General features: G+C 32.9%; 1 protein-coding gene across 3 annotated transcripts; it reads right to left on the bottom strand.

The window, feature by feature from the left end:
• Window positions 1-747: 747 nt before the first annotated feature.
• On the bottom strand, window positions 748-3,632 carry LOC145101852 (malate dehydrogenase, cytoplasmic-like). 3 transcript variants are annotated; one of them, XM_079039140.1, is made up of 7 exons: window positions 3,426-3,632; window positions 2,602-2,760; window positions 2,345-2,520; window positions 1,894-2,171; window positions 1,548-1,683; window positions 1,328-1,439; window positions 748-985 (listed from the first exon to the last, which is right to left on the bottom strand). In XM_079039140.1, exons 2-7 carry the CDS (start codon window positions 2,732-2,734, stop codon window positions 891-893), a joined length of 930 nt encoding a protein of 309 aa, XP_078895266.1. In that variant the 5' UTR covers window positions 2,735-2,760; window positions 3,426-3,632; the 3' UTR covers window positions 748-890. The 3 variants fall into 3 exon arrangements, with proteins under 3 accessions (XP_078895266.1, XP_078895267.1, XP_078895265.1); XM_079039141.1 differs by having other exon boundaries at window positions 3,446-3,632; XM_079039139.1 differs by lacking the exon at window positions 3,426-3,632 and adding an exon at window positions 2,995-3,248.
• Window positions 3,633-14,097: the final 10,465 nt, after the last annotated feature.

Genomic DNA, 14,097 nt, shown 5'->3' with positions numbered 1-14,097 from the left:
CCTAGTCATGTGTCTTTAAAGGTTTTCTTTCAGTTTGACAAACAATATTTAAACACTTACATAGTTTTAGAAATAAAAGTTTAGTCGATGTTTTGGCAAAACTATCTGAAATATGTAAAATGACAAAAGCATGTAGATCGACTTATATATATATATATATATATATATATATATAATAAATGGTATATCTTGTAGAATTTTAAAACACTCGGTAAGCTTGTCGAAACATTAGTATAAGTAATTTTTTAAAAAGTTAGATTATAAGCTAATTTATGGTGTATCAAACATAACAATCTAAAAAGCTAGTTTGCTGAGCTTTGGCTCTTTCTAAAAAAAACAACCTAAAAAGCTGAAAAAATAAGTTAATTAAGGTTTGCCAAACATAGTCTTAACATCGAGATGTGGGTACACTCGTAATTATCCCGTATATAAGTTATATAGACAATTATTGTAGGTAAATTTCTTACTTTTTGTAATAAAAGGTTAATACAGCCAATTATTAGTTTATTATCTTATGTGAAAAAACTTATTTATAACATGTATAAAATGAATTATATTCTTAAAGACGTATTAAGATGAAATTTTATAATCAATAGGGAATAGGGAAGCCCTTAATGGTAATACTTACACAAAGAAACTACATCTAACTTGTGAATTCTAAAAATGGTGTTCTTTAGAGAATTTAAGTTGTTAGATTTCTGATCAAGACTCTCTAAAGATGTTAGATTTGTGGTCAAGACACTCAACTCCGAGGAAAAGCAACATGACATAATATAAATATAGATACATCAACAGTCTTTAAGGGTTCATGTTCGATAATTTATTTAGAATTTATACAGATATGATAATATAAAAACTACTCATTTTCCTATTACACATAAGATTGATTATCAATGGAGGCATGAGTAGGCAAAGTTTTTTTCCTCAATGAGCTCTTTTTCTAAAGCATCCATCTTCTCCCTTGCAAACCTATCAATCTTTAGCCCTACACACCATTGCAAATTTTGCAAAATAATTACTCAATAAAAAATTCTAAATATATTCACATTTTACGATTTCACAATTCCATCTAAATGTCATACATGGGTCTTTTTGCACATATCAATATAACCTCAATTGAACTCTAAAAACAATAAGGATATTTTATAATTAAGTAAATTTTTATTGCTTAATGCTTATTATGAGAAAAAAAAAGCAAGTACAATGTCATAATAGAAAAAGAAATGAAAGTAGGATGCTATAATTAACAAATATTAAAAATACATTGCTATCTTTTGCATACAGTGTAAGTTTTTTTATGCTAAAATAATGTTTATTGGAAACATACCTTGAACAATTGACCATTCGCCTTTCTCACAAGTGACAGGGAACGAGTAAATTAGCCCCGGTTGGATACCATACGACCCGTCAGAATAAACTCCCATCGACACCCATGTTCCCTACATCCCAAAATTGCAAAATCAAATAATAATAATAATATAATAATAAAATATTCGATAAATAATAAAAGAAAGCAAAACAAGAAAACAAAGAAGAAGCAATCAAACCTTAGGAGTACCAAGAATCCAATCGCGCATATGATCACACGTAGCACTTGCGGCAGATAACGCACTAGACAACCTTCTAGATTTTATTATAACTTCACCTCTTCGTTGCACATTTGTTATGAACTCCGTGTTCAACCTAAATCATAATCAATATCATTAAAAGTAATCAAAATTTCAAAATAAAAAGTCATTCTGCAAAAAAAAAAATTATTCTTCTAGCAACCCTGGATGTAAATCAGGTACACAGGGGCCCACCAGAAGCCAATCCACATTGGAATTAAAACTTTCACACTGCGACTGCTAATACTTTAAACATAAATTTGAGAAAAAAAAAGTGAAGAGCTACCAATTATCATCGGCAACAAGTTCTTTCACGGATTTATGTCCAACACCAATGTTGACCATAGCATGATTAGCGTCCGGATATTGATTTGAGGAGTGATTTCCCCACATAATAACATTTTTTACATCACCAACATGTACATTTAGATTCTCAGATAATTGGTTTAATGCGCGATTATGATCAAGTCTTGTGAGGGATGTGATATTCTCTTCGGGGATTGAAGGCGCGTATTCTTTCAAGATAAGTGCGTTCGTATTTGCAGGATTAGCAACCACAAGAACCTGCATAATTGAATATCAATCTTAAAATTTTTAGGTCTAATAAACAAAACCCATAATCAGATAGGTATCTTTATTCTTTCAGCAACCCTTGAGCTGAGCTGGCCCACCCCATCCCAGATAGTGTATCATGTGAGATATAAATCAGGTACAGAGGGTCTGTCTGACAAACAAACCTTGCAATTTGTATCTGCATGTTGTTCCAAGGCTGAAGCTTGAGCTTTGTAAATGCCAATATTCTTGGATATTAAATCTTTATTACTCATTCCTTTTCTACGAGGGAATCCACCAAGCATGATTGCAATATCGACACCTTTACAAGCTTCAATAACATCGGTCGTGGTAATAACACCTAAAAGATATATAACAAATAACAAAAGTTAACTTTAGATAAGAATTTATACATGACAATCAATATGTTTAGAAAGTTAACCTTTGAGAAGAGGGAATGCTCCATCCATTAGTTCCAATTTTACCCCTTTCAAGATGTCACCAGCAGGCTCAATATCAAGCATGTGTAGAATTACTGGTTGATCTGGACCCAACATTGCCCCTTTTGCGATCATTGGAAATAGGGCATAGGCTATTTGGCCTGTGACATAAGTTCATTGGAAATTAATAAATCAAGAAATATTAGATAATAATAAAATCCAGGACTTCTTTTTAGAAATGGATGAAATCAGGATAATGTACAGATTTGTTTGCACAATGTATAAGTAATTGATGAATTCCTGAACTTGAATTGACAATTTCTAATCTTGAAAACTGTTTTATAAAATGAATAGTTTTCTTTTCATAAGAATGAAAAGTTGACCAAAAGACATGCCTGCAGCTCCAGTAACAAGCACAATAAGAGGATCTTTTTCAACATCCAAAAAGCTCCATATGTATCTAATGATCCTCCATGACAAATACACACAAACCAAAACAACTCCAACTTTCTGAACAATCTCCAAATTCTCCATTTGGTTTAATAAATCAAAACAAACAAGATACAATGAGAGTTCTTCTACGAGAACAACATTTATTTATACAAAAATCATTGACAGGCCAACCCAACTCTGACAGAAGGAATTTATCAAACACCTGGTGGGCAAGGCAAAGAAACCCTAATTGAGGAATACCAATACAAAGCCCATAAGCAATGCAACGTGATTAATGGAGTCTTGAGAAAGATGACTTGAAGATAGAGGAAAGCATTATGTGATAATGTGCATTTAGTGTATATGTGTATGTGTAGGATGATGGGCAAGTTACCTTAGCTCCCGTGACACTACCCGAATTGGATTCATGGCCATGATTCTGAAACTGGAAAAAACTGATAAACTTTCTGAATGGTGATGATAATAATTTCGAAACACGAAACTGATGGCTGGTTACGTGTTGTGAGAAAGTTGGTTGATAACACGGGTTTCAACTATCAAGAACGAAAACGGACTCCGTTAAAAGATCTGTCGGCATCATCCTCACCTTTAGGAGCCAACTTAATCGACTGGTACTTTAAATTTTGATTGTGATCAGAAGACGAAAAAAAAATTGAGAAAAAAAAAAACAGATATGTCTATCCATTTACTAATTTCTAAATAACACAGTAATAATATATTTTTTTTAATCAAAATCACACCTAAATAGTGATCTTTCTCACATATCACAACTGCATCTACAAAATCACCATGTGATTTTTAGCTGACAGACCTTTTTTTTTAGATGTCACATCTTTTTATATATAGATGTCATTTTCGCTAGATGTCATTTGCGAAAAAAATAAGCTTTCTATTGTAGATTATTAAAATATTTATTTACGTAAATTTCCTTCATTTTATAAAAAAATATAAACTTGAAATTTTCTTAAAATCAATCTCAATCACATCCTCGGAAACATTATGTCTAAACAGTAAGGTCGTTTCAAAGATCAATGTTTTAAGACAGTGGAAGTTTATCTTAAAAGATATTAAATATCTTTTTATTTTTGTTCCTACACATCCTTCTATCCAATTAAATAATAACATGTGTCATATTAATGTATTAAAATATCATTAAATGAGCATTAGATATCCACATGTCACTATTTAATTGGGTATAAGGATTTGTAAAAAAAATAGTAGGAGGATATTTAATTTTTCCTTAGTTTTTTGTTTCTTTTAGAGTTTAAGCTCGTTTTTTATGAGAAAAAGTCATTTTTCGCAAATATCATATGCCACAAGACATTTCTTAAAAAGAAATAGAATGTGTGAGAAAACTATTTTCATAAATAATGTCTATGAAAAATATAATTATTCACCAAAAAAAGTCTAACAAAAACATTTTTACAAATGACATGTGAAAATGATATATATATATATATATATATATATATATATATATATATATATATATATATATATATATATATATATATATATATATATATATATATATATATATATATAATTTTTCGTAGATGCCATTTGTGTGAAAATAACACTTTTTAGCAAAAATAAATAAATGGCATCTATGGATTTTCTAATAAAATATCGTATTTTCCAAAATTTAGGACATTTGTGTTGCCAAATTAAGAAAATTTAGCCTCTAAACGATAGTTGCATAATTAAGAATGAGACAAAAACGTGAGGTAGTTCCGATATTATACACATCAAATGCATTATTGGAACCCCTCAATAAATATGAAGCTAATATGTTCTTTCAACCTTTGTCATATATGACACGAGAGTAGATAAGCCGTGTTAACAAATTGAGTATATATGTTTAATTTTTAAATTAAAATGCAATTTGTGTACGAATCTTGAAATAAGTAACCAAGTATTTCTTAGTTTGGTAACAACTTGCGTGGAAATGTGTTATAAGTCAATCTTTTATGTGGGTTGTTGTCGACTAAGAAATGGTATGTAGTTTTTCACTAGTAATATAGCTTCTCTTTGTAAAAATGTAAGAAAATATCTATATAGAAACTCTAAGTTGTTTGTTTTTATATATTTACTAGGTGTGAGACCCGTGTATTACACGGGTTTATAAAAAACGTTTAATATAAAATTGTAAACATTATATATTTTTTAAAATAATAATTTTACATAAATACAAAGAATATAATAAATAAAGCAAGTAATAAAGGTTGTAGAACATTTATTATGCAATTTAATAGAATGATTTACTTTACATATATAAATCTCATTAAAATGTGGATTTTAAATTTAAGAAAAATGAAAAATTTAAGAAAATGACAAGTGGTAAAGAAATAATTCAAAAACACTTAGAAAATGACATGTGTCAAATTCAATGAGAACATGACATTTGACAAAATTGATTTTCATTTATTAGGTTAAGATGTAAGTTGTTATTTGATAAAATATAATATATATATATATATATATATATATATATATATATATATATATATATATATCCTTCCTAATAAATAAATAACTTTTTGCCACTTGTCAATTTTCTTATGCATTTGGACACATGTAACTTTGTGGTTAATTTTTAGAAATTAATTTCCACTTGTCATTTTATGGTAATTTTTTATTTTCTTAACTAACTATCTAATTTTTAGGTTATAGAAAGTAATTAATGTGTCATTAATTTGTTTCCTTATATTTTCAAATTTTAATATGTTTCTTTCAATATATATAATTCAAAATTGACATATTTCTTTTAAAGTTTATTGTCATTTTAGACAAAATCGTCTATATAAAAAAATAATCAAACTTTATTTCTTTTTATTGACAAACTAAAATAATATTATATGGTCAAAATATAATTATTTTTCTGTAGTTTGTTTTATTAATATAAATTGAATTATTTATTTATTCATCATTTTGTTTGTATATATATTTTAAAATTTTATTTTAAAAAATACTTAATGTTTACACTTTGATATTTAATGTTTTAAAAAAAAATATTTAAAGTTTATATTTTCGTATATAATTTTTTTAATCAACCCGTGTAATACACGAGTTTCACATCTAGTTCAATAATATTTATAAGAGATCCACTAATACCCAACTACAACTTACTTACCACAAAATCAAACCTCTACATAAAAATGTAAACACTTTAACAATTTCACACCCCAAAACCGGAACGGCGGAAACGTTCTGGGGTGTATTACGTCATGTCAAGTATAACAACACATGCATTATAGTAATCAAAGTACAACAAGACATTGCATTAATAGTAATAATTTTACATGGTTACTTTACAATACATTAAAGTAATACAAGTAATAGAATAAATACAGCGTGGTACTAAGCTATCTTCATCAACAGCTCCTGGGATGTACCTGTCTAATTTCTGACCTGAGAATACAAGTTATTTGAAAAGCGAGTATCAACATTTTTACAAATGCTGGTGAGTTCATAAGTATTTAGTGACATTTATCCAAATAACTTTATAAAGTAGTAGTTTAAGTGTTTACTGTGTATTAGAGTTCTTTCTAAAAAATCCTACATTTTCTTTAATAAAGCAGCCTTCTACCAAGACTGGTCAGTGTTATGTGGTAAAAAGTCATTTTCCCTAACTTGCTATCATTATTAAAATACTGAATTTGATTATTGAGGAAAGCAAACGACATCCGGGAATAACATATGCCTCAGCAACGAGAACTGCTGACTAAGGCAAGGAATCATAGACTCCAGGAGAGTATCGAACAACGACACGCCTGGTATAATCTAACAAATAGAGACTCGGACCCCAGAAGGTACCAAATGAAAGGTACAGCTGGTAAGGTCTAAAACAGTGAAAAACAGACCCCAGACAATATCAAATGAAAGATACGTCTTGTAAGGTCAAAACAGAGAAAACAGACCCCAGACAGTATCAAATGAAAGATACGTCTTGTAAGGTCGAAACAGTGTGACTTTGAAAATGAATTACCAGCATACAGTGTAAATTGCCGGTGAAATACCGTTACCTTAAAGCCAATGAATTATAAGGTAACCCGGGATACTCGTAACCATACTGACTAGAGTACCAGACGCCCTACAAGCGTCTAAAATATGACATTTGTCACCCGTTGACTTGGTAGGCCGGGACTGTAGCTAGCAGTCTGGGTGCGGGGTTGTCAATCTCGTATAGATCTATACACACAATGTCCGCTCTCCCTACAGGAGATTCTGGTTACCATCTAGACGACGGAGAAGGTCGTGTCCTGAAGATGCATCCCAAATAATGGGTAGAGACTTCCAAATAGTGGGTAGTGTGTAAGTGTTAAACTAGAGGTAGAGACTTCCAAATAGTGGGTAGTGTGTTTCTAATGTAAGTGTAGACTAGAGGTAAAGACCCTTAACTGAACTGACTAGAGAATTCCTGTATGTCCATACTCATATACATAATATATAACTAATGAATCAAACGACCTTCGGACAGCCATCCGATCCCACCAGACCACATCTCAACGAAGAAAAGGAAATAGGGCGGACGAGCATTCCTAAGTCTTTCAATCATTACTTATATGCACCTATATAAGCACAAACATACATCTAACTACGACTGAGTTTGTATCAAGTAGAAGTGATTCTTGTGAAGTAGGAGTGTCTAACAAGTGAAGTAGGAGCGGTCGCAAGTGAAGTAGGAGTGTCGAACAAGTGAAGTAGGAGCGGTCGCAAGTGAAGTAGGAATGTCGAACAAGTATAAGCGTATCATGAAGTAGAGACGACAATAAGTGAAGTAAGAGCGTCTATCAGGTATAAGCGACTACAAGTATAAGTGAATTAGAGACAATAACAGGTATAAGCGTATCAGGAAGTGAAAGCATTACCAAGTAGGAGTATAAAATAAGTATAAGCGAAGCAGCAGTAACTAACAAGTAAAAGTATACATTGTGAAAGAGAACTTTGATTAAAATCTTGTAAAACCTTTATAAACCAGTTTAAAGTGAGTTTTAAATAAAGCAGTATAAATAAGAGTCTTGAAACAAACGAAAAACCTTTTTGAAAACCATTATAGTGTCCTACTCGGTAAAATAGTATACAGTGTGGTAAAATCTTATGCATGCGGGTTATCAATCACATGTGATTGATATGATAACTGGCATGTTTAACTTGTATTCCCCCCTATAAAACATGAAAAACATTTAAAAGGTTCATTCAGGGGTATGAACTCACCTGGTGTGAGTAGGTCCGACGAGGGTGCCGGTTGGGTGTTTGGGGCTTGATTACTCGTGATGTCCCTATGCAAAATGTAATAATGTCCATATATAATTAACTAGATATACATTCACTAATTATATTGAACATTACACTCCAACGAGGTTAAACACCTCAAAACTAGCGTTTGGAGTGACCCGGGTGACATCTACGGACGTGAAATGGCACTAGGGACTTGGGATTTGAGTTTACTCCCCAAGAGTAAACATTCAAGGGAGTTTACAGCCACATAAAACATACATACATGAGTTCACAGCCGTGAACTCATGTTGGTGCGATTTTGAGTGTTTAATGGCTTGTTTGGACTTGGGGATTGTTGGTATGAATTTCTAAAATGCCTTGGAATTGACTAAATGAATTTATACAATTTAAAAGGGAGTTCACGACTGTAAACTTGGAGTTTACGGCCGTAAACTCTCCTATGGTTAAGGATAGTTGATTTGAGGCACTTAAAGCAATCACATGTGATTCTAGTAATTTTTCCAAGCCTTGGGATGATTTAAGGGCATCATTTAACATACTTTTATGAGTTTACGGCCTAAGGGTATGTGCCATGGCCGTAAACTCTTGTATGATACATTTTGATATGTTTAAGGCCTCCTGACTATTTTTAGATGGTTCTAGGATTTACCACAAGGCTATTGGTTGAGTTTCAAGGCATTTTGACATGTTAAAAGGTGTTTACTCCCCATGTTTGAGGGGTTTACGGCCCAAGAATGATCCTTGGCCGTAAACTCCTTTTTACTCCTCAAAATTCATGATTTAAATGTTTCAAGTCCCGATTTGTAAGCCTCAAAGTCGTATCTAAGTCCCAACAATGATTTGGAAGGGTTAAATGGCTCTAAACCCCCATTTTTATGTGTTTACGGCCTATGCATGTGCCTTGGCCGTAAATACTTGTTCCAGGTCCTAATTCTTAATTTAAACATTAATTTGAAGGCTAAAGAGGTTAGATAACAAGTTAGGAATGTTACCTCTTTGATTTGGAGCCTTAAATCTATGTTTTTGGACCTTAAACTTGGGTGAGGAGAGAGGTTAGAGAGAGAGGGTGGAAAAGCTCCAAATGGAGTTTACTCCCCCTTATATATGGGTGGGAGTTGGAGCTCAGTGATATTCTACCCGATACTGTCGTTAGACAGGGCTTTTGGTCGCACCCGATTTAGTGGTCGTAATAATAAAAACTAACATTTTCCAATTTAGTGGAAATATGTGTCATGTGTTTTTATTTCCTTATATCACGACTTAACATATTAAATGTAAACAAATGGAACGTTTATTAAATTGACGACCTCCAATTAACGGAACTTTTATAAACTGGAATATTCCGTTAACGGTAACGGGGAAATGTAACGGAACAACTTGGGTTGTCACAATATATATATATATATATATATATATATATATATATATATATATATATTGTAACGCCCCGATTCCCGTGTATCAATTTGTGGTGATAATTTCTCATGATTTCAAGGTCTACTCGACGAGTCGGTTGCCTGACTCACCGAGTAGCAGCGGGCAGATCCGCGTGTTTAAGTGACCTACTCGCCGAGTCCAAGGAGGGACTCAACGAGTAGGAACTGACAAATGAAACCCTAAATTCCAGGGTTTTGCACCCTATTTAAGGAACCATTAGCCTCCATTAGTCCCTTACATCCTTTATAGAGTCCAGAAAACCCTATTTCGTGGGAGAGCTTCATTTGAGTGTGTTTTTGAGCTTTGGAATGTGAAACTTGTGAAGGGAGCTTGAAATGTCAAGTAGTTAGCAGCAAAGGACTCATGTGGATCTGCAAAATCTATCTCAGTTAGCTTCATTTGAGGTATCAGTTCATGATCTTGGCCTCATTGCTTTCTAGATCTCTTTGGATGAAATTAGGGCTTCTTGGCTTGGTTATGAAGCTATTATTGGGTATGAGCTCAGATCTGATGTTGTAACTTCATATCTGAACTCTCCTTGATTTGTAAGTCCATAAAGCTATCTGCATTGGCAAGTATGAACCCCTCCTTAAGTGTAAAACCCCATTTCAAGTTTGGTTTTGGCATTTTGGGTCATTAGAGCCTTGCATGCACGTAAAGGTTGCAACTTTACGTGACAAGCATGCCTTGGGAAGTTGGATATGCAGTATGGAGGCTTAGCATGGCTTAGAAAGCATCTGTATGGATGAAGGACTGAAGGGACTCGGCGAGTCGAATGGTAGACTCGGCGAATCATATGAAGATGGTCATGAACTCGACGGGTTGATTGAACAACTCGGCGAGTCCGATGAAGATTGCCTTGGGCTCGGCGAGTGGCATGGTGACTCGGCGAGTTGGCAGGTAATGCAAGGAACTCGGCGAGTAGTTGAGGGTACTCGACGAGTTGAGGTCAACATGGACTGTTGACCTTTATCGTCATCGTCGCTATCATAGTTGACTTTGACTTTGACTAAGGGTTGACCGTTTTGACTTTTGAGGATAATTGGTAAGCGGGTATTTATAAATTGGATCATTGATGGTTAGGTGTTGGAGTTTGGGGCAGTGTTTCGGGAGCGTGATTTCGTGGTTCAGTCCGGAATTGCAAGGTGAGTTATCCTCACTATATCAACATGGTCTAAGGCACCAAGGCCGACCCTTTCTCGGATTGTATACTTGTATTTGTTTGATATGCTTATTGATCTGTTAGATCGGTATCCTGGTATATAGGATGGTGCTATGTTTAGTAACCTGGTTTAGGTCGGTATCCTGGTATATAGGATGATGCTATGTTAGTGACCTGGTTTAGGTCGGTATCCTGGTATATAGGATAATGTTATGTTAGAGATCGGTTAGATCTGTATGACTATCTGTTATTGCATGCTAGCGTATGATATTTATGTGCACATGTTTATTGGTTTGGGGAAAGGGTTGAGGCAGGTCCTGCTGTGTGCAGTAGGCCAAGACACCCTGGGCGGACCGGGTAGATTGCAGGCTCGGGTTGGGCAAATCTAGTCAGGCCGAAGGCCCAACGAGCGGTCCGGATAAGTTGAAGTCCCCGAGAGGGCGGTCCAGACGTGCCGAGGCTCGGAGAGTGGGCCAGATAGACTGAAGGCCTGGTGCGGGCGGGCCAGTCATACTGTAGACTAAGAGAGTGGACCAGGTGGACTGAAGGCCCGGTGCGGGCGGACCAGTCACACTATAGACACGAGATGCATGGTTGTTCTGTTTTGTTGATATGATATGATTATGGTTATGAGGTTGGTATTTTGGGGGTAACTCACTAAGCTTTCAGGCTTACAGTTTCAGTTTACTGTTTCAGGTTCAGCAGATGACCGCGGGAAGGCGAAGGCGTGACCGTACACTTCCTCGATTGATGAATATGATTTCTGGGAACTCTGATGTATAAACTCTTATGAAAACTAATTGTAAAAATTGAATGATTTTAAATGATTCAAAAAGTTTTAAATTGGCTCGAATTTTATATATATATATATATATATATATATATATATATATATATATATATATATATATATATATATATATATATATAGGAGGGTTCAATTGAGAAAAAAAAGGTTGAGAATGGGGGAATCATTCTCAGCTAATCATTTATTTTTGCCGCGAAAGCCTCCAACGCACCGGCGGAAATGGGAAAGGAATGCACATGTGTTTTCCAACAAAACATATTTCGTTAAACTATGCTAATCATTACCTTAATATATACAAAAACATAGTTTTTTTTATTTTTTTATTTTTTTTATTTTTTTATTTTTAATTTTTAGAAGCTATTTTTATCAAAAAATGATTTTAAATATACCAAAATTCATGATTTTTTATTTTTCTACAAATAGACATCCATATTGATATAGTTTTAAGATAAAATAAAAAATTTACTTTTTTTTTTATATTTTCAGCTATCGTTATTCATAAGTGAATAAAAATGCATCAGATTTTATTACAGTACATTCGTTATTCACTTATGAATAAAAAATATGATTTTTTTTTTACAATTTAAGTATCATTCATATATAAATATAGCATATAATAAACATATTATATTCATATTTTAATATTGGACGATGCATTCACTTGTGAATATTAACATAGTATATTCACTTGTGAATATTAGATGGTATATTCACTTATGAATATTAAATGATATTTGATATGTGAGTATTATATAGTATTATATGGTATATCATATGTGAATATTACATACTATATTTATTTGTGAATATTAGATGATATATTCACTTATGAATATTACACGGTATATTCACATATAAATATTACAAGATATATTCACTTGTGAATATATTCACTTATGAATATTTGAAGGTATTTTGACAAACATATATAATTTTTATATTTTATTCACATATGAATAACATACAGACTTGCATATTTGTTAATAATCATATACTGATTCAGGTGAGAAAACATATTCATATGTGAATATAACGTGGTAATTTAGTTTATGCATTTCATCAAACAGTTGGAGTGCATACAAGTTAACTATTTTAAAAATGTTAAAAACATCAAGTTATCAATTCCAAATCATCATATACTTCCGATTTCGACTTCAGATGCGATATCCTATGTCTGATCGATTTCTCATTTTGATTTTGATTTCCAAAAATCCGATTGGGAACCTGTGAGTACCGATTCTGAGTCCTTCAATGCCGACTGTGACTGCGAGTCCAAAACTCCGATTCCAATTTCATGAACAGCAAAGAAATTCCGGTTTAGTTGAAGAAATCTGGATGATTATTGAAGGTTGGAGGAAAAATTTTGATGATGAATGAACTGTTATCGAGTTATCTATAGTTACGTATTTGAGATTGAAGGTTATTAACATATTTACAAGTTTGCCACCGTGTCTTTTTATGTTTAGATTAAATGAGTGGCTGAAAATAATTCCCCAATTCTCAACCTTTTTTATTTTCTCAATTGAACCTGTAAACATTGTCCAATTTCTAGGTAATATTCGACAAATATTGTTTTACAATATATATATTGAACAATGCTTCCACCTATAAGGAAACACTAGATTAGGGAGGATGCATGACCAATTAAAAAGAGATGTAATAGTCATAGGAGAAGAAGTTGATTTTAAAATAATGGGGTCTAATTTCAAAGTACGAAGAACATGAAAATTTATTTTTTTCACATCACATGTTGCAAAATGTTGTTGAAATAAATATCGTTTATTTTTAGGTTGAATATATTGTCAGGATTCAAACAATTAATTAAATTATCTTCCTATGTAAATTTGACAAACAAAAAATTACCATTTATTTAATAATCGTTACAAACTAAAATTGTATCTTATCACATTAAAAAACTTTAATTTTTTTTAAATAGTATGATTATTAACTTAAATTAAACATAATTTGAAAAATAAGTTAAAATAGTTTATTAAGATTCGAACATAGAAGATGTCTTCTTAAATCAAAAATTATTTTTATTGTCTTTTGAAAATATAGGTTATGTAGATATTTTTATGTCCACGATCTTATAAAAACAAAAGTTTTTTAGTGCACCAGGTTCCAACAACGAGGTGATAAAACGCATTCGACAATTATTTTAGAAGCGATCGTTGGTAGGGATGAGCAAAAGGACCGAACCGGCCGGAACCGGACCGGACCGGGGAACCGGCTTCGGCCAAAATCAAGAACCGAACCGGCCCGACGGTTCTACCGGTTCCTACCGGTTCTTGTCGTGTCTTCAAATGTTGGAACCGCTCCTTGAAAAATAGCATTATACGGTTCCGGTTTTTGCCGGTTCTACCGGTTCCGGTTAAATCGGTTCCGGTTCCTACCGGT

The sequence above is a fragment of the Lactuca serriola genome, chromosome 4 (assembly GCF_051521515.1).
Source record: "Lactuca serriola cultivar US96UC23 chromosome 4, Lser_US96UC23_V15, whole genome shotgun sequence".
Taxonomy (NCBI): domain Eukaryota; kingdom Viridiplantae; phylum Streptophyta; class Magnoliopsida; order Asterales; family Asteraceae; genus Lactuca; species Lactuca serriola.
Note: the sequence above shows the minus strand (reverse complement) of the source record. Positions and strands in the feature narration are given on the sequence as shown.